At 42.1% G+C, this 26,963-nt stretch overlaps 1 protein-coding gene across 1 annotated transcript in view; it reads right to left on the reverse strand.

Annotated features, from left to right (window-relative positions):
* Positions 1 to 18,644, reverse strand: part of LOC124796224 (odorant receptor Or2-like) — a 196,622-nt gene extending 177,978 nt beyond the window's left edge. The window contains exon 1 of the mRNA XM_047260316.1: positions 18,618 to 18,644. Within this exon, the coding sequence (XP_047116272.1) occupies positions 18,618 to 18,644 (27 nt within the window). The remainder of the gene's footprint in view (positions 1 to 18,617) is intronic.
* Positions 18,645 to 26,963: the final 8,319 nt, after the last annotated feature.

Below are 26,963 nucleotides of genomic sequence, written 5' to 3' on the forward strand. Positions count from 1 at the left end.
TAGAGAAAGCTTTTGACAATGTTGACTGGAATACTCTCTTTCAAATTCTGAAGGTGGCAGGGGTAAAATACAGGGAGCGAAAGGCTATTTACAATTTGTACAGAAACCAGATGGCAGTTATAAGAGTCGAGGGACATGAAAGCGAAGCGGTGGTTGGGAAGGGAGTGAGACAGGGTTGTAGCCTATCCTCGATGTTATTCAATCTGTATATTGAGCAAGCAGTGAAGGTAACAAAAGAAAAATTCGGAGTAGGTATTAAAATTCATGGAGAAGAAATATAAACTTTGAGGTTCGCCGATGACATTGTAATTCTGTCAGAGACAGCAAAGGACTTGGAAGAGCAGTTGAATGGAATGGACAGTATCTTGAAAGGAGGATATAAGATGAACATCAACAAAAGCAAAACGAGGATAATGGAATGTAGTCGAAGTAATTCGGGTGATGCTAAGGGAATTAGATTATGAAATGAGACACTTAAAGTAGTAAAGGAGTTTTGCTATTTGGGGAGCAAAATAACTGATGATGGTCGAAGTAGAGGGGATACACTAAACAGATTCAGAAGGATGTAGGTTGCAGTAGGTACTGGGAGATGAAGAAGCTTGCACAGGATAGAGTAGCATGGAGAGCTGCATCAAACCAGTCTCAGGACTGAAGACCACATCAACGACAACATATATAAATAATCACATAGGGAGATGATGACCTGTATTTCCAACCACTGGAGGTTATTCAAGGCAGACAAGTCTAAGCAAGGGTACAACCAATCAACGTGACACCTGTTGGGGTAGACCATACGTCAGATGCTGACATGTGTGGTATCACTGCAACTGCAAACGCTGCACTAGCGCTGGCTGAGAAAGTTGCAATATTTAGCGACAGATCTGCCTCCTGGTGGCAAAATCACTGCTATGAAAGCAGACACTCCAGGAAGAGCCATTCTACCCACGGCAAACAGGCCCCAACACGTCAGTGGGAATATGTGGGCTGCACTGCAGATCAGCGCCCTCCCCTCCCTCCTCAAACTCTCTGGCCCAGTCAGAGACGAGCTGCCGAACCAACCTGGTTTCAGAACTAGCGCTTATGTATGGGCGACGTCAATCTTGGTTAACAAGAATTCCCGGCAACACCGCGAAGTCAACTATTGCTAGAAAATTCGTAAATAACTAAAAAAAAAATCCGAATAGGAGCACTACCTATACTTCTCTGTCCATCACAATGGTTAGGTTAGTGTGGTGTTTCCTTGTAACGTGGCAGGAATGGCACAGTGCGTCAAATCTGCTACATTCCCCTACACGTGAACCATACTGAGCACATCGGGAAAAAATTAGAGACAAATACAATCCTGCAAGCACAGTAGCGGTGGACTCGATCTGCCTGTGCTCGCAACGCAGAATAAAAAGACTTTTAACACGAAATAGTATCTTTTTGTAGCACTCTGCGTCACTGTAAGACTCTAGGATACATGCATAAATAATCCAATGTATTTACACACGTCCTCTCTACCCAAATGAGACTGAGTTATGGCCACTGTGCTGCAAAAATTAACGATTTCTACATATGAAGTCAAAGACTCACAGAGGTGACGGCACATCTCTCATAAAGTGCAACGTTGGAGAGCTGCAGACTTTTCATGCCATTTGTCGATAACTCAAATCTCCAAAGCCTACATGTAGCTACAATTAACTATTCAGAAACAGGAATGAACGAGAACAACACACGCATACTGACTGTTGGGAAGAAACGGCCTGCACGTACCTGATCGCAGTAGAATCGCCGCTACTTCTTCTCGATTCTCATGACGCAATTAACTCCACGTTGCCTCCTCAGCCTGCAACGTCTTGCATACGAAGTACTCCATCCCTCCGAGAAGTATAACGCATCTGTACTTTCAACGTAGTCGAACCTTTCAGCAGGGGAAGTTGCGCCACGCCCACAACACCACACTCATTGGCTCCAAGTAATCGCGGGAAATATTGCTACACATAAAACATTCGCTGCCCAGTCTCGCTAGCGTTAACCGCCGCATGCCTCCCCCCCTCCCACAAGTCATCAACAGCAACGCATAGCACGGAGAGGCCAGTTTGTGACCAGTAAAGGAAGCAGCTGCTGTATACCGACCACGCGCGGCCGTCACTTGTTATGCAGGCAGTAAGTCACATGAATAGAGCACTATACAGCCAGCAGATGGTGAATGCAGGCAGCTGCAAAACATCCTAAAATCTTTTTCTTGTTATATGTTTCCCTAAATACCGTGAGTGACACGCCACTAATCGTAGAAAAATTTCCCATGCAGCAGGAGTTTATTAAGTCGTCCGCACAAAGAAAAAACAGTCTGTCACTAGCGATGACAAATAAGCAGTAAGTTGTGTCGTGTTGACAGCCTGACCACCGTGATGGCATTATTAAATTTATCGTTTTATTCACGCATACAGTGGCAAAATACGATGGATGTATTGCAAGACAGGTCTGCCCACTGCTTCCTACGAAGATGAAAAACAGAGATCGAAATTAAAAAAAACTTATGGTCAGCCTATGTAGTTTATAAAGTTGAAGGCCACATCCAGTAGCAGTGAATTATTTGTTGCTTGTGGTAATACTGTAATACACTCCTTGCTAACTAGGTACAAGACTTTTACCAAAACCAATCATGAAATCCTGCTCGAATGTTAATGTGCAGTCGTCGTGAGCATCTGTGGAAAGATGTAGAAGGGCAGTGAAACTACTACTAGGCGCTAAATTAGTGGACGTCCACGACTCCTCCCACAACGTGAGGTTCGGAGGTTCAAAAATTCAAATGGCTCTGAGCACTATGGAACTTAACATCGGAGGTCATCAGCCCCCTAGAACTACGCGGATCCGGCCTGAAGCGCCTAGAACCGCTCGGCCGCCGTGGCCGGCGAGGTTCGGAGGATTATCTGCTCCGTAAAGTAGGATGGATGGTGATCTGTGGCGTCTCTAACGAAAGAGCACAATCCTGATGCATCCACAAGTGTTTCGGAGCACACCATTCATCGTACATTGTTGAGCATGGAACTTCACATCAAACCACCCCTACGTGTTTATATGTTGGCCCAACGACATCGTCAGTTACGACTGCAGTGATCACAGGAACACAGGAATTCGAGCGTCAATCAATGGAAATGTATCGGCTCTTCGGATGAATCCACAAAACGCCACCATCGAGGTGAACGGCGACTCGAAACGTGCAGCGCCCACGTACGCAGGCTGGAGGGAGCAGTATTATGCTACGGGAGACATTCACTTGCATAGGACCTGTGGTAGTGATCGAAAAAGCACTGTCATGTGCGAACTACTTGCATATCTTCGTGCTTGATGCCTTCCCGATGACGATGTTAGTATTGAGCAGCGTAATTGTCCATGTCTCGGAGACAGAGCCATGCTACAGTAGGCTGAACTCACGTTGATGTCTCTGCGACCAAATTTGCCTGATGTAGATCCTATGGAAACCATCTGTGCCGCTATGGGGTGCCAACACCACGTACTAAAACAAGCAGTCCCTTATTTCTACTTCTACATCTACATTTATACTCCGCAAGCCACCCAACGGTGTGTAGCGGAGGGCACTTTACGTGCCACTGTCATTACGTCCCTTTTCTGTTCCAGTCGCGTATGGTTCGCGGGAAGAACGACTGTCTGAAATCCTCCGTGCGCGCTCGAATCTCTCTAATTTTACATTCGTGATCTCCTCGGGAGGTATAAGTATGGGGAAGCAATATATTCGATACCTCATCCAGAAACGCACCCTCTCGAAACCTGGCGAGCAAGCCACGACGCGATGCAGAGCGCCTCTCTTGCAGAGTCTGCCACTTGAGTTTGCTAAACATCTCCGCAACGCTATCACGGTTACCAAATAACCCTGTGACGAAACGCGCCGCTCTTCTTTGGATCTTCTCTATCTCCTCCGTCAAACCGATCTGGTACGGATCCCACACTGATGAGCAATACTCAAGTACAGATCGAACGAGTGTTCTGTAAGCCACCTCCTTTGTTGATGGACTACATTTTCTAAGGACTCTCCCAATGAATCTCAACCTGGTACCCGCCTTACCAACAATTAATTTTATATGATCATTCCACTTTAAATCGTTCCGTACGCATACTCCCAGATATTTTACAGAAGTAACTGCTACCAGTGTTTGTTCCGCTATCATATAATCATGCAATAAAGGATTCTTCGTTCTATGTATTCGCAATACATTACACTTGTCTATATTAAGGGTCAGTTGCCACTCCCTGCACCAAGTGCCTATCTGCTGCAGGTCTTCCTGCATTTCGCTACAATTTTCTAATGCCTTAACTTCTCTGTATACTACAGCATCATCCGCGAAAAGCCGCATGGAACTTCCGACACTCTCTACTAGGTCATTTATATATATTGTGAAAAGCAATGGTCCCCTAACACTCCCCTGTGGCAAAAAACATGTTCTAAAATTCTACAACAGATCGATGTCAGAGATATAGGTCTATAGTTTTGCGCATCTGCTCGACGACCCTTCTTGAAGACTGGGACTACCTGTGCTCTTTTCCAATCATTTGGAACCTTCCGTTCCTCTAGAGACTTGCGGTACACGGCTGTTAGAAGGGGGGCAAGTTCTTTCGCGTACTCTGTGTAGAATCGAATTTGTATCCCGTCAGGTCCAGTGGACTTTCCTCTGTTGAGTGATTCCAGTTGCTTTTCTATTCCTTCGCCACTTATTTCGATGTCAGCCATTTTTTCGTTTGTGCGAGAATTTAGAGAAGGAACTGCAGTGCGGTCTTCCTCTGTGAAACAGCTTTGGAAAAAGGTGTTTAGTATTTCAGCTTTACGCGTGTCATCCTCTGTTTCAATGCCATCATCATCCCGGAGTGTCTGGATATGCTGTTTCTGTCCACTTACTGATTTAACGTAAGACCAGAACTCCCTAGGTTTTTCTGTCATGTCGGTACATAGAATTTTACTTTCGAATTCACTGAACGCTTCACGCATAGCCCTCATTACGCTAACTTTGACATCGTTTAGCTTCTGTTTGTCTGAGAGGTTTTGGCTGCGTTTAAACTTGGAGTGATGCTCTCTTTGCTTTCGCAGTAGTTTCCTAACTTTGTTGTTGAACCACGGTGGGATTTTCCCGTCCCTCACAGTTTTACTCGGCACGTACCTGTCTGAAACGCATTTTACGATTACCTTCAACTTTTTCCATAAACACTCAACATTGTCAGTGTCGGAACAGAAATTTTCGTTTTGATCTGTTAGGTAGTCTGAAATCTGCCTTCTATTACTCTTGCTGAACAGATACACCTTCCTCCCTTTTTTTATATTCCTCTTAACTTCCATATTCAGGGATGCTGCAACAGCCTTGTGATCACTGATTCCCTGTTCTGTACTTACAGAGTCGAAAAGTTCGGGTCTGTTTGTTATCAGTATGTCCAAAATGTTATCTCCACGAATCGATTCTCTGTTTAATTGCTCGAGGTAATTTTTGGATAGTGCACTCAGTATAATGTCACTCGATGCTCTGTCCCTACCACCCGTCCTAAACATCTGAGTGTCCCAGTCTATATCTGGTAAATTGAAATCTCCACCTAAGACTATAACACGCTGAGAAAATTTATGTGAAATGTATTCCAAATTTTCTCTCAGTTGTTCTGCCACTAATGCTGCTGAGTGGGGAAGTCGGTAAAAGGAGCCAATTATTAACGTAGCTCGGTTGTTGAGTGTAACCTCCACCCATAATAATTCACAGGAACTATCCACTTCTACTTCACTACAGGATAAACTACTACTAACAGCGACAAACACGCCACCACTGGTTGCGTGCAATCTATCCTTTCTAAACACCGTCTGTGCCTTTGTAAAAATTTCGGCAGAATTTATCTCTGGCTTCAGCCAGCTTTCTGTACCTATAACGATTTCAGCTTCGGTGCTTTCTATCAGCGATTGAAGTTCCGGTACTTTACCAATGCAGCTTCGACAGTTTACAATTACAATACCGATTGCTGCTTGGTCCCCGCATGTCCTGACTTTGCCCCGCACCCTTTGAGGCTGTTGCCCTTTATGTACTTGCCCGAAGCCATCTAACCTAAAAAAACCGCCCAGTCCACGTCACACAACCCCTGCTACCCGTGTAGCCGCTTGATGCGTGTCATGGACTCCTGACCTATCCAGCGGAACCCGAAACCCCACCACCCTATGGCACGCCAATGGCATGACCTTTGCATAGACATCTAATGCCACATCTCTACAAACCTGCCACCAAACTGTCGGGTGCGTGATATGTAGAATCTTTCCAAAGACGTCTATACAAGCTGTTATGCATGTGGTCATTATGTTCTGACTCATCAGTGTACTCTACGGTTTACAAGGGTAGAGGTACAGGTGCATGTATTAGAGTATAATCTTGCAACTCAATCTCCATCCCATCCTCAAACTTCTTGAATTTTTTTCTCCCAATGGATTTTTCATCCACCATAAAATGAGTATCCCAAAATTCCTCGCGTCCCTATCGCGACAATAATTGCGCTTATGATTGGTAAATACGAAGGTTGGAACCTAAATAGTGGCAACTATTTATTCACAACCGATACAAAAGAGTTACATGTTTGCACCAGTACTGTCCTTCAAAGTAGTCACGAGCGTTGTGCAGAACCCGTTGCTAGCGATGTGGAAGGCGTAGTATACCGTTAGCAGAGCGAACAGCAAGATGGCGTAATATTCTGGATCAGAAACAAGGTGCAAAAGTTTTGTTTTTCTGTGTAAAAAAAGCAGCCACACACCATCCAACGAACAGACAAGATGTTCGCTAAGTAATAAAGACGGCAACAGAAGAAAGAGCACAGAAAATATGTCACAAACAACGCCAATAATAAAACCTCCTGGCAGATTAAAACTGTGTGCCGGGCCCAAGTTGCGATACGATGCGCCAGAGCCACGCGCCGAACGCGACGGCCTTCCCTGTGGGCAGTGCCACGTGGCCGTCCGCAGCCCGGTCTCCTCCCTACTGTACACTCGCGTGACCGCCGCTGCCAGCAGTCAGGTACAGTGGCTGCGCTCCTGCCAAGTCTCTTTCTGCAGTATCACAGAAGCAATATGCAGCTTCTCATAAGCCCTACTACTCCATCTCGTTCGAAACTCAGTGACGTATTAAAAATGGCCTCTCTGTCATCTTAATAAAGGCATTCTTGACGAACATCAACTCACAACGTCCAGTCTTAAAGGTAACAAACAGAGCTCAAGAACATTACAGCACATATTTAAAGCAAACCTGATTTGAATTCCCATAATGGCGCTACTACAGCCAGTCGTACGAGACTACCGGGAAATATGAATATGCATCATTTTTCAGATGTAGAAACACGCCTACCGTCTTATCGTTTATGTGGTGCAGCTCCTCCTTGGTGTTCTGATTTTTTTTCCATCGTGTATTTTAGAGCCGATATTTACTGGACTTTTTATCTTGTTTTGGTCTACAATATCACCTCTCAAAATAAGGGAAATGTTTTTAACATCCTGTATTTACTCCTCCTGGATGAACTTTGGGTGGCATGTGATAGTTGTGTCATGCATGTATGCATCGTGTAAATGACTGTTGCGTATTTGTAGTGCAGTGTTCTTATTACGATGGGTGTCTGGCCTCATGTGCTACCGAGTTGAATGCCGCCAGAAGAGATGGCTTGCGGTGACTGTAAGGTGTCGCCGCCGCCGCGCAGCCCCGTGCTCGCACGGAGAGAGCGCCACCACAGTCTCGCGCCACATTAAACTTTCAAAAAGAATTAAAAATTTATATTTGATACCAAAATGCCAAAAATTCGCATTTGAGTAAATGAATACCGGGACTGGACAAAAATATGGAAACACGGTGAGAAATGCGTCCCTGAACGCCAGGGCAGGGGCAGGGGCAGGGGCAGTAGCGTCCCACGTGCACGCTGCTGCTCGGCTCAGAGCTCGCGCCTCACGTTGTCGGATCTCTCTTCACTCCAATCGGGATGCTTGGTAACCACCTTGTTTGTCACGCAGTTATTCGCTTCGGTCGTGTCTTCGACTTGTCCCTCCGCTGCTCTGGGCATTGTCGTCAATGTTGGGGCGAAGGTTCCTCTTAAGGCCTCGTTGTCGTCCATCTTGTTTGTCTCTGTCTGTCTGCCTGTAGCGTTTCACTCGCCTGCCTTTAGTTTGTGTTATTCGTCCGCAGGCAGTCGCTAGGCCGAAACACCTCCCGCTACTGCAGCCTCAAACGTTCTCCGTCGTTTCCAACTTTCAGTGACCCTAAGGAGCTCTGGGACTCATACTTCCATCGTCTCAAACTGCATTTCACGACGTTTCAGGCAACAGATGATTCACTGCATCGATTTTTGTCTTTGTCTTGGCCTTTATCAGAATCTTTCTTTCTGTTTAGAAGGTTGTCCACCCAGTCAGACAACGTACACTCTCCTTTCAGCACAACAGATGCCTTCTGTTCCCAGAGGTATTATGTGGCTGCCTTCACACTACAGTTCTATCAATAGAATAAACAGTTCAGACAATGATAACGCTCTCTTTGGTCGCTAATTTGCAAGATCTCAGCTGCAAATAGGATTTCACTTGCACCAGTCAAGGTTGCAAGGTTTCGTCCACGCACTCCTACATTCGTGACCTGGTGGCCCAGCTTGTACGAGACCCGGAGATCTGCACTGCGGCGTTGAAAATAGATAACCCGTCTCTGGAGAACATTTTGCGAATCATGCACCCGTTTGAGATCGCACAGGTGGCTAACAGAACTACTCGTGGTGTGACAGCCGTAGCACTGCCACCCTTCAAGGTTCCACCAATACTGTGGATCGTCCATGTCTGGTGAAATCTTGTCATTCAGATATTTTAAAACACGGTTACACAAATGTCAGACGCCGGCCGCTGTGGCCGAGCGGTTCTAGACGCTTCAGTCCGGAACCGCGCTGCTGCCACGGTCGCAGGTTCGAATCCTGCCTCGGGCGTGGATGTGTGCGATGTCCTTAGGTTAGTTAGGTTTAAATAGTTCTATGACTTGGGCAGTGATGACCTCAGACGTTAAGATGCTTAGAGCCATTTGAACCATTTTTGAAGAATGTCAGATGTTAAGTTCAGTGAAGCGAGCCTTCTAACTGAGTCAGAATGTTGTATTTGCAGATATACGTCTGACGTCTGTATGGCGTCTGAGCCTCCGGTCTGCCAGGGTCGCAGGTCACTGGGGCCACTCCCTCCGTGGCCACAGTGTCTGCCACCCACACCAGGGTTAACTGTCCAGATGGCTGGGGGCCCTGTACGCTTCGTGGCCAAGAGGGGCACCTCCTACAGGTGTGTCGCAGCTGCACAACCTGCACCCGTCCCGCCCCACGAGCGCGTCACGACACCGTACTTGTGCCGCAGTCAGTAGTCCCATTAGACGACCCTTTCATGGAGAAATTACCTACAAGCTCTTCAGTTATAAAGAGAACGTGACAGAAAGGGAGCAAATAGCAACTTGTGCAGAAGCACTTTGAAAATTATTCCAGTGCAGTGAGGAAAACAATTACTATCTTGAGAAAAAAAATTCTCATGGTGTCTGACAAAATATCAAGCAAAATATTAAAGTCTTTTCTTATAATATAAGCTCTTGTTCTCACCCATATACACTACTGGCCATTAAAATTGCTAAACCAAGAAGAAATGCAGATGATAAACGGGTATTCATTGGACAAATACATTATACTACAACTGACATGTGATTACATTTTCTCGCAATTTGGGTGCATGGATCCTGAGAAATCCGTACTCAGAATAACCACCTGTGGCCGTAATAACGGCCTTGATACGCCTGGGCATTGAGTCAAACAGAGCTTGGATGGCGTGTACAGGTACAGCTGCCTATGCAGCTTCAACACGATAGCACAGTTCATCAAGAGTAGTACCTGGCGTATTGTCACGAGCCAGTTGTACGGCCACCATTGACCAGACGTTTTCAGTTGGTGAGAGATCTGGAGAATGTGCTGGCTAGGGCAACAGTCGAACATTGTCTGTATTCAGAAAGGCCCGTACAGGACTTGCAACATGCGGTCGTGCATTTTCCTACTGAAAAGTAGGGTTTCGCAGGGATCGAATGAAGGCTAGAGCCACGGGTCGTAACACATCTGAAATGTAACGTCCACAGTTCAAAGTGTCGTCACTGCGAACAAGAGGTGACCGAAACGTGTAACCAATGGCACTGCATACCATCACGCCGGGTGATACGCCAGTATGGCGATGACGAATACACGCTTACAATGTGCGTTCACCGCGATGTCGCCAAACACGGATGCCACCATCATGATGCTGTAAACAGAGAAAATGACGTTTTGCTTTCGTGCACCCAGGTTCGTCGTTGAGTACGCCATCGCAGGAGCTCCCGTCTGTGATGCAGCGTCAAGGGTAACCGCAGCCATGGTCTCCGAGCTGATAGTCCGTGCTGCTGCAAACGTCGCCGAACTGTTCGTGCAAATGGTTGTTGCCTTGCAAACGTCCCCATCTGTTTACTCAGGGATCGAGAGGTGGTTGCACGATCCGTTACAGTCATGCAGATAGGATGCCTTTCATTTCGACTGCTAGTGGTACGAGACCGTTGGGATCCAGCACGGCGTTCCGTACTACCCTCCTGAGCCCACCGATTCCATATTCTGCTAACAGTCATTGGATCTCGACCAACGCGAGCAGCAATGTCGCGATACGATAAATCGCATCACGACAGGCTACAACAGACCTTTATCAATGTCGGAAACGTGATGGTACGCATTTCTCCTCCTTACATGAGGCATCACAACAACGTTTCACCAGGCAACGCCGGTCAACTGCTGATTATGTATGAGAAATCGGTTGGAAACTTATAGGTGTCGCCACCGGCGCCAACCTTGTGTGAATGCTCTGAAAAGCTAATCATTTGCATATCACAGCATCTTCTTCCTGTAGGTTAAATTTCGCGTCTGTAGCACGTTAGCTTCGTGGTGCACCAATTTTAATGGCCAGTAGTATATAAATAACTACCTACCTGTTTTAGTATTAACTTTCTCAAAATTTTGGAAATGGCAATGTATATAAGAATGATTGAATGTGTCCGGAAATATGAGTCAGTTAGAAGAGTTGTTCCACTTAATTTGACATCCGCATTTCTACGATTGTGTTTTAAGATATCTGAATGACAAGAGTTCACTCATCGAAAATTTTTATAATCCATCTAATGCACTGACTGTGCAAATCGCAACACTCTGTTGTGGATGCTTTAAGCTTAAGGCTTTAGCGGTATAATGACTTAGTGTTTCACTTTACTTATACTAACTTATCTCAGAGACGGCTCGTGCAGCTGTCATGAAAACTCTTTCTTTCAATGGGGACACAGTACTGCTGGTGACCACTCCTGTTCCTACTGGGTGTGAATGACCCTCTGTTGTACTCTCATAAAGCAGAAATAGTTCTCTTTGATAACGAGCAATAACGTAAATGTTCAAACGTAGTATTGCTTGGTTTTCAGTAAACAGTCTGTTCAAATTGTGTGAAATCTTATGGGACTTAACTGCTAAGTTCATCAGTCCCTAAGTTTATAAACTTTTTAAGCTAAATTATCCTAAGGACAAACTCACACGCACACACACACACACACACACACACACACACACACACACACACAGCCATGCCCGAGGGAGGACTCGAACCTCCACCGGGACCAGCCGCACAGTCCATGACTGCAGCGCCTTAGATCGCTCGGCTAATCCGCGTGGCTGAACAGTCTCTTCACTTTTGTGCAATGCAAGATGTATCATTATCAGCAACAATACATAATGGAGATAAGAAAGTATGTAAACTTGATGGTTCAAAATACCTTGACGTCTGCACTGAAGAGACAACGAATCGAAAACCACATGTTACAGATCTTGTCAAACGACTGAGGTCGGTGACACTTGATCTACGTGTAATTGCTGGTGTGAATAGTTTCCTAGTTTTGTACGACAAATCCACACATGGATACAAAGTGGTCACTGCGCAGAAACGTACCGTAGAGATAATATCCGGCGTGTATCCTCGATTCCGTGCAGGCAAAAGTTTAAAAAATAGGACTTACTAACATCAACCTCATAATACGTCTACTGTCTTATGACATTTATTGCGAAGATTCAAATATTATTTGAAAAATGGTTGTTGTTGTTGTGGTCTTCAGTCCTGAGACTGGTTTGATGCAGCTCTCCATGCTACTCTATCCTGTGCAAGCTTCTTCATCTCCCAGTACCTACTGCAACCTACATCCTTCTGAATCTGTTTAGTGTATCCCCTCTACTTCGACCATCATCAGTTATTTTGCTCCCCAAATAGCAAAACTCCTTTACTACTTTAAGTGTCTCATTTCCTAATCTAATTCCCTCAGCATCACCTGACTTAATTCGACTACATTCCATTGTTATTTTAAACATAGCTGCGTAACAGCAACGGTTCCACGTAGTTAGATTTAAAACAGCCGACCCGTTGCAAAGGATAAAGTAATCTTTACCTAGGTTTCGATAAGTTTAAACCTATCTTCTTCAGAAATCGGCCTGAGGAAAATGAACATCGTGATTTATATGAAAGGTATACACATAATTCAAGATTAGAGTTTAACATATATTAAGAGAAACTTGTGTTACAGAATATGAGAAGAATTTCTTGTACTTACACTATTATATTAACATGGAGTAATACGTCATTGCCATTTTTACAAACGTCTCCGTAGCTCCATTAGTCAAAATCAAATATAGCCCTAAGAGTAGGGTATGTCAGATAAATAAAATTAAGTACATGGAAGCTGAAGAGCGCATAAGCAACTGAGTAAAATCGGCCTGCGTGGTAGCACTGCGACCAGGGCAGGTGGCGCTCAGGTCGCGTACTATGTGCCGATTGGGGTACTGAAGTAACATGTAAAATATAAATGTTAATTGCGTCCTTAGATAGAGTGACAGTAAATAAGAGGAAAGCATTTAACATTCCCATTATGACAATGTGGGAGCCTTAGAAACAATAACGTAGGAACATATTTCAAAAAGGTAGGTGGCGCATACGCCATGAGTTACATGCAGTGGCATATACAGCCCAAAATAAAATTATATTACCATATTAGTGAAGCACATAGAACGTATATAAGTCAAAATTTTAAAATAAACAGTAATGGCATCTTAAGACATGAATTATGAAAGCTGGTCCACAATCTAGTTAATATATATTCACTGGGATCCGAGGTTTTAGGATAAGCGAGAATTACATGAGGGCCAGTGTAGTGGCAGCCATACATCATAAGTAAATCACATTGCATAAAAGGTAGAGAGCTTAGAGATATAAAAATGCATTATAGTTTCCTGAGGAAATAGACAACTGAGGTTATCAACATTAATGTTATGAATTAAATAGTACGGGTTTAAAGCCTTCAAAAAATTGTCTACAGGCAAGGTTCAACTGATCATTGAGTATATTACCGTCTTTGAGCACTAGATGTTTAAAAATAAATAACTCTTCCCACAGATCTAGTCTCCGTCCTTTAACTTGTCTGTGTAGGGTAACCGTGTCTTCTAACTGTTTAGGCGTATGGCCGGCTATCAAGAGGTGTTCAGCAAAAGTAGAGTTGTGAACATTAGCTCCTTTTTTACCTAATAGATGTTCTTTATATCGTGTTTTAACAGCTCTGCCTGTTTGACCAATATAATATGAGGGGCAGTTATTACAGGTTAGTTTGTATACACCTGAATTAGAAAACCAATCGTTAGCAATTTCTACTGAATGTATAAGATTTCTTTTTAAGCTGTTGTCTGTAGAAAAGGAGACGTTACAGTTATATTTTTTATTTAGAATACGTTTAATCCTATACGAAATGTTACCCAAGAAAGGGATGGAAATAAATTTTTTAGTTTCTGTGGTATCTGTGGGGAGGTTATTACTCAAAGTCGAACAATTTCGGAAAATTTTCTTATTAAGCAATTGATCGATCATATTCTGGTTATATCCATTATTAACAGCAATCGTTTTGATGACATTCAATTCCTTTTGTTGATCCGCAGGTGATAAAGGCGTGATTACCATTCGGTGAATGGCGGAATGAAAAAACGCCAGTTTGTGCGCTTTAGGATGAGTTGAGTCAGCAGGAATGACATTATCTGAATATGTTTCCTTGCGGAAGATATTGAAATGAAAGGTATTATCTTGTATAGAAATTGATAAATCTAGAAAATTAAGCTCACGTTTATCATTTTGAAGTTCTTTTGTGAAGGAAATTTTTTCATGTAAACCATTGAAAGTGTTGAAAAGCTGCTCCAACTCATGGTCAGTGCCATCAAAAGCAATGAAAATGTCGTCCACATAACGTGCATAATAGCGGATTTTTTGGTGTAATTCTGAACTACAATTGAAAAATGCTGTTTCCAGGCCGTTAATGAAAACCTCTGCTAGAATACCGGCGAGGGGGCTGCCCATTGCTAGACCATCTGGCTGTATATACATTTTCCCATTAAATGTGAAATAATTGTATTTTAATATGACCTTAAGCAAACCAATAAGTTCAGCAATCTGAGTTTCACTTAGTTTTTTATGCTTAAAAAGATTTTCTTTTACAAGGTCTATGGTTTCATCAACCGGGACATTTGTATAGAGGCCGATTTTACTCAGTTGCTTATGCGCTCTTCAGCTTCCATGTACTTGTAAAAGGTCCATGGTTCATGGGGGGGAGGGGGGGGGGAATTAATGGTACCATTCTGAAACACTAGGAACAAAAATACCCTTTGCTATCCACAACTTAACCTTCTTCTATCACGGAAAGCGACGAAGTCTGCAACCATCAGAATACTTGACCACCTGTCTTGTGAAATTAAGATGCTAGCATATACTGAAAACTTAAAAAACAAATTGAAGTCATTTCTGCTTAGCAACAATTTCTACTCCACAGAAAAATTTCAGTGTGGACAGTATGTTTGTGCTTGTGTTACTTGTATCAAATTTTGTTGTACCTTACAACAAAAAGCCCAGTTTTCAGAAAATGTTTCTTATTTGTAATTCTACGGGCAGTTTCCACCAATCGTTAAAAAAATTTTAAACTCAAGTTTACACCATCTTTCCATCATAATTAAGCAGAGTTCCAATGGCAATTGCTCATTGCACAACCGTCAACTTTTCACAGATTTTAATGAGAATCAGAACAGAGCTGGAAGACATTGATCCATGTACACGACACCTCTAAATGGATGTTGGACGGTTTTTAGGCGGTTTTCCATCTACCTCGACGAATGCTGGCTGGTTCCCCTTATTCCGCCTCAGTTAGACTACGTCGGCGATTGCTGCGCAAACAAGTTCTCCACTTACGCCTACTCCACCATTACTCTACCACGCAAACATAGAGGTTACACTCGTCTGGTGTGAGACGTTCCCTGGGGGGGGGGGGGGGGGTCCACCGGGGGCCGAACCGCACAATAACACTGGGTTCTGTGTGGGGCGGCGGAGGGGTGAAGTGGACTGCGGTAGTCGTCGTGGGGTTGTGGACCACTGCGGCTGATGCTGGGACGGAGCCTCTCCATTGCTTCTAGGTCCCCGGTTAACACACAATACAATACAATGGTATGTAAATTTACGTTGTACTACCTGATACAATTGTAGTACGGTATGTATGTTTATATTTTAATGCCTGATTCTCATTATGTTCTTCTATTCACATAGCACAGAAGATAGCCACACAGTAGCCGAAATCGATCTGCAGTGAACAGATTAAAACTTTTCGATAGATGCTGCTTTTCCTCCTATATTTAAGTGTCAGGAAGTGTTTTCTAAAGGAACTTGTCTAGAATATAGCGTTGTTCAGAAATGAAACATTGACGATAAAGAGTGCGGACGAGAAGAGAAAAGAAGTTTTTGAAATGTGGAACCAGAGCAGAATATAGAAAATTAGATGGCTAAATGAGTTAATCAACGAAGTGGTAGTGAATGGAACTGGTGAAAAAGACATTTGTGGTATAACTTGACTAGAAGAAGGGATGGATTTATGTGACACGTTCTGAGGCATCAAGGAACCGAAAATTTCGCTACGGAGGAAAATGTGAGGGGTGGAAGTTGTCTGGGAAAACCATGAATGTCTGAACAGTTATGCAGAGATGAGAAGCCTTGCACACGCAAGCCAAATTGGACGGCTGCATGAAACCAGTTTTAGGACTGAAACCCACAACAAAAAAAACGGCTTCCTATCACAGAGCGTCTTCACGGTAGCGGAAGTGGGCTTTGAGACGCCACTGACGTTCGCTTAGCTACTTTTTGACACACCGGCCACCTTCTGTCCCGCACAGTGCCGCGCCACAGCCTGTGGGGGGTGACGGCAGTGAGACGGCGCGGCAGCTGCTGTCGGTCCACTACTCGAACTGCGCCGCATTTTAGCTGCGTGTCTGTTTAACTATCCGGGTGAAAACGCATTAAGCTGCTTCAGACACAGTGTTGTCCCACAGACGAATGAAGGCATCTTGATTGATCCCCTATCTGCACACAACAGTATTATTCCCTCAAGTAGGGTAGTTAATGGGAATATTTTTTACAGATCATGAAAAGTCCAGATGCTATAAAGAAACGCATAGGGCAGTTAAAATCTCATCTACAGTCGCAGTTGGATTTATTTACTCTAAATTGAGGTTAATAAAAGTAAGATATTATTTTGACGCAAGAAGTCGGAAATTAAACTATAAGGACAGAGAACATTCAGCTGAATGCAACCTATGTACATATATGACGAATCTCAACAAAAAGAAGGATGGTTGCAACTACTTACAGAAAAATAATTTGGACGGTTTCGATAGATCAACATTCCTAATGGGTTTCGATCGTCTAATTATGCAGGTTGCTATGTTACTCTGCGAACACAACATCAGTTTTTTATGATCCTTCCAAAAATCATGCATCATTGTGTTAGAACGATTATTTTGCTAGAACGACATACGAGACTCCGTAAGGTCTACGTAATACATGTCGTTTCTCACTGATGAAGCCCATATTATTTATGCTTAATGCCATCAAACCACACCTACTGCAAACTGGAGGGTTGCAACGTTTCATCCTCCTATGTGCACTATGAACACTCGCCCCGGACTATAATCTGCCTCTGCTGCTTGCGTTCACATGTAAATGAGAGTAAACAAAACGTAATGCTTCTGCTGATGGTCAATTGATAGAAACGTATTATGCACTTGAAAAACGTTTAAATATAGCAAATCAGAAATTTATTTTGGAAACTGCTACGTATCGTCGATTTCACACGTCCCTCTAATCATACTTACTGTTATTTTGTTTGAAAGATCAAAAAGTTCGAAATAAGGTAAATTTAATAACAGAAAATGGCTATGAATAAAGGTTGTTGAGTAAAGCGTCATAAAATCTCAGGAAGTTTTGATTTTGCTTATAACAGTGAAAATATAAATTAAATATGATCGGGTAATACACCAAAGTCTTTACACTGTAATTTCGAATTTCCTGTTTTAAACACAATGAAAATTCGTACAGGTATGGAATTATGAAAACTGACAGTAGACTCCCGAAATTTCAGGGGTGCACTGGTATTTTGACTTCGATGATTGTCTGAAAATAGTGCAATTTAATGCGTCAAATCACATGACAAATAGAAATAAAGAAGGAGGAAAGCAAATGAAAATCTCATTAATAACTCCATAAAACCATCTGTAATGTAGTACTTTTCTAGATAAGTAATTATCTCTGTGACATGTATCACTTACCCCAAAACAGTTATGATCTACGGAAGATACGAAAATTCACGAAAAACGTATTTTCATCTTGCATCTGCATGCTGGAGGATTGCATTTGTTTGACTACATATATCTGCTCACAAAGCCTTCTGTGGTATTCAAGAATTCGTTAAGCAAAAACACTTTCATGTGTGTTTTAAAATACTGTTGTTGTCTCTCACATGTTTCATTTCCGAGTGTAATTGGCAATGAAAGTAATAACTGTGAATTTAACTCCTGTCTCTTGCAACATTAGCCACTGGTGAGTGGTGAAGATCAGTTGTGCTTTAGAATTTATAAATCTCCGTAGTTATTTCAAATTAAAACGGTCTACGACAAATTTCAAAAGTAAACAATTGTTATATGAAACTACGGTTAATATTTGCAAGTGCTTCGAAAAGTGAGGACGAGTTACAGGCATACGATCCTTAAGCATACTTCTGAATACACTAGTATGTGTATTTAGATATTTTTCGCAACAGAGGAGCTGCAGCAAAACATTATCGTTCAGGATATCAGTCAATCAAAAATGTAAAAAAATGTTTCAACTCACTAATTTCTATGACACTGTAGTCGTCTGTTGGGCTTCTCCCAGAAGTTCTAATTCTAGGTATTTTAAATGATCTGATAAATTATTTATCTTGTTTAAATTATTATCGATACGTACGGTCAACAATTTAGAACTTTATGCCCAGTTTGGTTTTACTTCTGGCACGTTACTTTCCTGAATTATGATAAACATAATGAACCCCGTTTCTTCAAAGTTCAAATGGAGCGCATCAATAGGAAAATGATTAATCACATTCACGCAGATTACACTTTTTTCTGTTGTCCCTGACCTCCACGGATGTGAAGTGAACTAAAGACCTGACTCATGAACGTACCGGCTCGGGAAGTTCTTGCGCCGCCATGCTGCCTCAAGACTTCTCTGTGACTGTGAGCCATGTTGGCCCATAGAGTCGTATTAAATACGCATGCGAGCACCGCGCAGGGGCGCCACATGAACGTGTCTGTTTAATTAATTCCCATCACACAAAGCACCGAATGTGGAACCGGTATCGGAAACACGCGTAGCACTTGAATGATGCACAACGTTTCTGGACGGTTCACAAAAGAGAGTAAATATTGCCTGCTGGATAAGACTCATTGGACGAGCTGGGACAAGGAACTGCTGCCAGTGTCACACATTTCTTATAACCATTTTCTGTGCATTTGATGCCCCACAACTAGCTAATATTTAAAGAAAGTCATATTTATGTGTCAGTAAGAGATTTTGATAAAATGAACTCATATTTGCTACCAGTTTCAATCGAAACAATCTTCAGGTAACATAAGATGGTCCAAGATACCAATATTAAATTACTCTTACTGTTGTATCAGTAGCAATGAAATTATAAAGAAAAGATGTTGCGTCTCCGCCATCAAGAGTAACGTGAATTTGTACAATGAACTGACTAAAGTGTACAAAAATTATTGCCTTGTATAAACGCATTTCACATTGGATGACAGTGACATATGATAGTAATATATAATTATACTATTATTGATTCCCTGGTAAGACTCATTCCGTATATGGTGCTATGATAATTCTAAATTGCCTGATGATCGTTTCGATTGAAACTGATGGCGGATAAAGGTTTATATTGTCATCGGCTCTTTGTGGTATTTGGAGATAAATATGACTTTCTTGAATGAATCCCGTGGTCTAGGGGTAGCGTCTTTGACTCATAATCAAAACGGGTTCGATCCCCGCCACTGCCTAAATTTTGATAAATAATCAGCATTGGCGGCCGAATACTTCCGGCATAAGAAGTCAGCCTCATTCTGCCAACGGGCTTGGCAAAGAGGGCGGAGGAGCGGATAGAGGTTCAGGGCACTCTCTTGTCCTAGGGGTGGGAAATTGCCCCTAAAGGCAGAAGAATCAGCAATGATCAACGACATGAGGATGCAGAAGGCAATGGAAACCACTGCATTAAAGACACGTAACGTGTATCCACAGGACATGTGGCCTGTAATTGAGGAAGTGTCATGATGATCTCTCCATTGGCAAAAGATTCCGGAATAGTCCCCCATTCGGATCTCCGGGAGGGGACTGCCAAGGGGAAGGTTACCATGAGAAAAAGATTGAATAATCAAAGAAAGGATAACGTTCTACGAGTCGGGGCGTGGAATGTCAGAAGCTTGAACGTGGTAGGGAAACCAGAAAATCTGAAAAGGGAAATGCAAAAGGCTCAATCTAGATATAGTAGGGGTCAGTGAAGTGAAGTGGAAGGAAGACAAGGATTTCTGGTCAGATGACTATCGGGTAATATCAACAGCAGCAGAAAATGGTATAACAGGCGTAGGATTCGTTAAGAATAGGAAGGTAGGGCAGAGGGTGTGTTACTGTGAACAGTTTAGTGACCGGGTTGTTCTAATCAGAATCGACAGCAGACCAACACCGACAACGATAGTTCAGGTATACATGCAGACGTCGCAAGCTGAAGAGGAACAGATAGTGAAAGTGTATGAGGATATTGAAAGGGTAATGCAGTATGTAAAGGGGGCGAAAATCTAGTAGTCATGGGCGACTGGAATGCAGTTGTAGGGGAAGGAGTAGAAGAAAAGGTTACAGAATATGGGCTTGGGACAAGGAATGAAAGAGGAGAAAGACTAATTGAGTTCTGTAACAAGTTTCAGCTAGTAATAGCGAATACCCTGTTCAAGAATCACAAGAGGAGAAGGTATACTTGGAAAAGGCCGGGAGATACAGGAAGATTTCAATTAGATTACATCATGGTCAGACAGAGATTCCGAAATCAGATACTGGATTGTAAGACGTACCCAGGAGCAGATATAGACTCAGATCACAATATAGTAGTGATGAAGAGTAGGCTGAAGTTCAAGACATTAGTCAGGAAGAATCAATACGCAAAGAAGTGGGATACGGAAGTACTAAGGAATGACGAGATACGTTTGAAGTTCTCTAACGCTATAGATACAGCAATAAGGAATAGCACAGTAGGCAGTACAGTTGAAGAGGAATGGACATCTCTGAAAAGGGCCATCACAGAAGTTGGGAAGGAAAACCTAGGTACAAAGAAGGTAGCTGCGAAGAAACCATGGGTAACAGAAGAAATACTTCAGTTGATTGATGAAAGGAGGAAGTACAAACACGTTCCGGGAAAATCAGGAATACAGAAATACAAGTCGCTGAGGAATGAAATAAATAGGAAGTGCAGAGAAGCTAAGACGAAATGGCTGCAGGAAAAATGTGAAGACATCGAAAAAGATATGATTGTCCGAAGGACAGACTCAGCATACAGGAAAGTCAAAACAACCTTTGGTGACATTAAAAGCAACGGTGGTAACATTAAGAGTGCAACGGGAATTCCACTGTTAAATGCAGAGGAGAGAGCAGATAGGTGGAAAGAATACATTGAAAGCCTCTATGAGGGTGAAGATTTGTCTGATGTGATAGAAGAAGAAACAGGAGTCGATTTAGAAGAGATTAGGGGATCCAGTATTAGAATCGGAATTTAAAAGAGCTTTGGAGGACTTATGGTCAAATAAGGCAGAAGGGATGGATAACATTCCATCAGAATTTCTAAAATCATTGGGGGAAGTGGCAACAAAACGACTATTCATGTTGGTGTGTAGAATATATGAGTCTGGCGATATACCATCTGACTTTCGGAAAAGCATCATCCACACAATTCCGAAGACGGCAAGAGCTGACAAGTGCGAGAATTATCGTACAATCAGCGTAACAGCTCATGCATCGAAGCTGCTTACAAGAATAATATACAGAAGAATGGAAAAGAAAATTGAGAATGCGCTAGGTGACGATCAGTTTGGCTTTAGGAAAAGTAAAGGGACGAGAGAGGCAATTCTGACGTTACGGCTAATAATGGAAACAAGGCTAAAGAAAAATCAAGACACTTTCATAGGATTTGTCGACCTGGAAAAAGCGTTCGACAATGTAAAATGGTGCAAGCTGTTCGAGATTCTGAAAAAGTAGGGGTAAGCTATAGGGAGAGACGGGTCATATACAATATGTACAACAACCAAGAGGGAATAATAAGAGTGGACGTTCAAGAACGAAGTGCTCGTATTAAGAAGGGTGTAAGACAAGGCTGTAGCCTTTCGCCCCTACTCTTCAATCTGTATATCGAGGAAGCAATGATGGAAATAAAAGAAAGTTTCAGGGGTGGAATTAAAATACAAGGCGAAAGGATATCAATGATACGGTTCGCTGATGACATTGCTATCCTGAGTGAAAGTGAAGAAGAATTAAATGATCTGCTGAACGGAATGAACAGTCTAATGAGTACATAGTATGGTTTGAGAGTGAATCGGAGAAAGACGAAGGTAATGAGAAGTAGTAGAAATGAGAACAGCGAGAAACTTAACATCAGGATTGATGGTCACGAAGTCAATGAAGTTAAGGAATTCTGCTACCTAGGCAGTAAAATAACCAATGACGGACGGAGCTAGGAGGACATCAAAAGCAGACTCGCTATGGCAAAAAAGGCATTTCTGGCCAAGAGAAGTCTACTAATATCAAATACCGGCCTTAATTTGAGGAAGAAATTTCTGAGGATGTGCGTCTGGAGTACAGCATTGCATGGTAGTGAAACATGGACTGTGGGAAAACCGGAACAGAAGAGAATCGAAGCATTTGAGATGTGGTGCTATAGACGAATGTTGAAAATTAGGTGGACTGATAAGGTAAGGAATGAGGAGGTTCTACGCAGAATCGGAGAGGAAAGGAATATCTGGAAAACGCTGATAAGGAGAAGGGACAGGATGATAGGACATCTGCTAAGACATGAGGGAATGACTTCCATGGTACTAGAGGAAGCTGTAGAGGGTAAAAACTGTAGAGGAAGACAGAGATTGGAATACGTCAAGCAAATAATTGAGGACGTAGGTCGCAAGTGCTACTCTGAGATGAAGAGGTTAGCACAGGAAAGGAATTCGTGGCCGGCCGCATCAAACCAGTCAGTAGACTGATGACCAAAAAAAAACTTTCTTTAAAAGTTAATCGGAACGCAAAGAACTTCTCTTCAGCGAGAGACGCTTATAAAGTGATTATCTCCTGCTTTCTAAGTATGTCTGAACCATTCAGTTCCGTTTGCTATACATTAGAATCATAATTATGAAAAACTATTATGCTCCTCAGAATTTTTTCTGGTTTGTTCATTATTTTCAGTTAGTGGGACGTATCTGCCGAATCAGACTTCATAGAATTAAAACACACTGGTATGTAATATGTAAAAATTCATCTCCTAATTTCATCTTAAAAATTTTTATGCAATTTTTCCTTTTTTGCCGTTAGGATGAATATATTTCGCTACCGATTGTTATATAGTTTTTAATTATCATCACGATAATGTTCGTTTGGAAGCGAAAATCTAATCTGAAAATGCCTAGGTTCCAATTTAAACATGGGCCTACTTGGGTCCCACCTCGCTGATTTCCCAAATAGATCAGCTTGTGCCGAACATTTGATAACGTAAATTTTTTTTGCCTCTTATTTTTCATATATGAGTGAAACTATTTTTAAGTACGAAAGAGGGTTCGGGGGTTAAACAGGAAACCAAAATCTGCATGACCGAGGTGGCAATTCAATCCGGATCTCCTCAAATCGAAAGAAACCATTTCGTGTCAGCTCGGTAGGGTACTGATGATGATGATGACGATGATAATGGTGAATAAGAATAAGAAAAGAATATGTACAGGAGCTTGCACATTCTGTACTGTGAAGCACTATCCACAGGCATTATTTTATAGCCCTGCTTAATATCACTTGACCGTCCTTATGAGCGCTTCTGTTTGTAAGTAGTATGTCAGATGACTTCCAGCTTACCAAACTAAGATTGTCACACATTTCACACTTGTAGACACAGTTGCTTCATGTATACGGATCAGACGTTACGTCTTGTGAGGAGCGACAATCTTTTTGCAAGAACAAGCTTCCGTGCTCTCAGTTGGGACAATCAGTTAAGAACATAATCGCCGCCGACGTTACGCCGCATCCAAAGACTGAAACGGTAAATACTATTTCAATACTGTCTCTCGTTTCTAGGAAATCAGCACGAGACTTACACACCGACAAGTTATGAATTATTAAATCATTCGTACAGAAGTAAAGGGACCATAAATACAATGTACAGCCATTTTTCAAATATGAATGAATATGCTGTCAGCCCAGAAATGACAGTTTAAACAAAGGTCTTTTCTCTTACTCTTATTATTGATATCGTCTTGACAGTTTGGTCGATCCAAACAGTAAAAGAACTGTCTGGAATTTTCGCGAAGAGATTTATAACCCGTGACAAACAGAAATCACGATTGCTCGACCGATGTCACCCGCTAATGTAAATCCAATATCCGGCCCACTGCGTCACCGCGCACCGTACATTAAGAGAATTTGTTACACGAAACTCGCCACAAGCAAGAAAGTTCACGAAGTGAGAGCGTTTTACAACCTTTCAGTTCAGAAGTATGTTGGAGGACGGTAAATAAGAATTTTCGTATCATCAGCTACTTAGAAAATACGGACTCAGCTTTTCCGTACGTTAGAGAACGTTATTCTTGTTGCTAAGGTCTTCAGTTCGAAGACAAGTTTTGTACACCTCTGTATGCTAGTCTACCGTGTGTAACTCTGTTCGTCTCTGCACAACCACTACATTCTACAACCACTGAAATCCAGAACCATCTCAACCTACTTACTGCGTTCTTGCTTTGGTCACCCTATACAACTTTAACCCCACCCCACCATCGCCACCAACAAAAACACACACACATGCACACACTTGCCTCCGTTACGAATTTGCCGATTTCGTAATGCCTCAGGATGTGTGCTGTCAACCGATCCTTCCCTTAGTCAAGCTGTGCCACAAATTTCTTTTTTCACCAATTCGATTCAGTACTTCCTGATTAGTTATTCGATCTACCCATCCAATCTGTAGCATTTTTCTGTAGAATCACATTTCAAAAGCTTTAGTTCTATCCTTTCTGAACTAACAATCGTCCTCATTTCGCTTCCGTACAACTCTAAGCTCCAGACAAAAATCTTCAGGAAAGATTACTAACATCTAAATTTATATTCGACGTCAACAAATTTTTCTTTTCGAAAAAGCTTTTCGTGCTATTGCCATTCTGCCTTTTACATCGCCTCTACTTCGACCATCATCAGTTATTTTGTTATCTAAATAACAAAAGTAATATACTGTTTTTTTAAAAAAAAAAAAAAAAACCATATACTCCGTTTAACCGCTCTTGCAGGTTCTTAGCCGTCTGTGACACAATTCCAACATAACTGTGAAATCTAAAACTTTTTGTTTCTTCTCTTTATTTCTTCTCCATGAACTCTAATACTCTTTCTCCTTGGTTTCCTTCAAAGCTTCTTCAATGAACGGACTAAATGCTACCTGAGGTAGGCTTCAGTCCTGTCTCCCTCCCTTCTGAACTATTGCTTCCTTTTCATATCCTTTGTCTCATAACTGCAGTCTGGTTTCGGCAAAATCTGTGAATAATCTTTTCCTATTTTATCCTCGCTAGCTTCAGTATTTCAAAGGCTGTATTCCAGCGAACATTGTCAAAATATTTCTCTCAAACTGCAAATGTTATAAACGAGAGCTTGCCTGCCTATAAAATAAATGGGAGTGCTTTGGCAAGATTGCCACAAGTTGTTTACATTTGAGACATGACATGGGTACGTCACTTCCTTATCAACGACGTCACAAGCTATTCATATTTATCTATGATGTCATCATCATAACATCACAGCTCACACCCCCTTTCAATGACGTTACATTGGCGGGAAATTTAAAAATTCAAAATAGCAGACAGTGGGAATTTTAAAAATGCAAGCATACGGATGGTAGGAAATTTAAAAAAAAATGTAGAACAACAGATGGCGGAAAATTTAAAAATGAATATTGATGCTGGTTCTAAATTAAAAATACATGATGGGAAATTAAAAAAGAAAACATCGTAAATCAAATATGCTAAAACTAATCCAGTTGTACTTTGTAACTCCTTCGCCTCCCTCTTCTCCCCAGCCTTCGACTCTTAAAAAAAAAAAAAAAAAAATAAAAAAAAATAAAAAAAAATAAAAAAAAAATCAAACCGCCAGTCACAGAGTTCAAAAGTATCAGAACACTCTGAAATTTTTTGTACCATATTCAAAAGCATTTACACAAAAATTGCGTAAAGTGTGTAGCAATATTTATATCTCTAAAAGCATATATAGACCATTAAAATGAAACAGTGAATCAAAATCTTGGCCACACTCAAAATTATCCGATGGATCTGAATTTTTTGTGCTTTGTTCAATAGCATTTATCCAGATAATAATTGTGTAAAGCAGCAATTGTAGATGTGAAATTCGATTTCTGTAACATAGACTATGTAAGAAACAACGGAGCATCATATTAACTATTTTCCCCTTGTTCATTGTTTTATGATGCTTGTCTTGTGTCAAGAGGCAGGTACGCTGGCATCAGCGAGACTGAACTCGCTCACTGAGCGTTTTGCTTGCTCCGACAAGTCTTGTTGACTTCCAGTGTATTTGACTTCAGGTTTGGTGTAATATGACATGCTTGGTGTATTACGGAACACAATTGCTCACCACGACTGATCAGTTTAAAGCGCACTTGTCGAGGGGGATCAGCAAAGTAAGCAGTGCTATTCCAACGTCGAAAACCTTCAAAAACTCGTCTCTAAAGCCGATGTCACAGTCGGTCAAACATTATAATGACACCACGCTAGGGTATTAACGGTATCTTGCAGTATAAAGCATTTATCATCTTCTGATAATAATGCAAAAACCATGTTGTGAAGGCGTTGAGACTACTGTTTTTGAACTGAATATTTTACAGAAATTTTGTGTCTCAGTGTAGCTCTGGGAACATCGCACAATTTTGAAGTACTTGCTATGGGGCATCAGCTAATGGGTGTGTCAGCTACTGGGAGCTCCAGCAACTGAGGGTGCCAATACTGGGGCCACATCCAGCGTAACCAAGAAACAGGTAATGGGTAACGGGAAATTGTAAACAATGCACAAGTAACAGCAAACATGTAATGGCTAACTGGTAACAGCAAATGGTAAATGAGTAATGTCAACAATAAATGGTAGCAGGTAATGGGTAATGGCACATGGCAAACGGTAAATGGGAACTGATATATGGTGTGCGATATGTGGCGCTATGGCCTAGGTTGGTATTAGCAGACATAGCCTG

Source organism: Schistocerca piceifrons, chromosome 4, assembly GCF_021461385.2.
Source record: "Schistocerca piceifrons isolate TAMUIC-IGC-003096 chromosome 4, iqSchPice1.1, whole genome shotgun sequence".
In the NCBI taxonomy this organism is placed as follows: Eukaryota; Metazoa; Arthropoda; class Insecta; order Orthoptera; family Acrididae; genus Schistocerca; species Schistocerca piceifrons.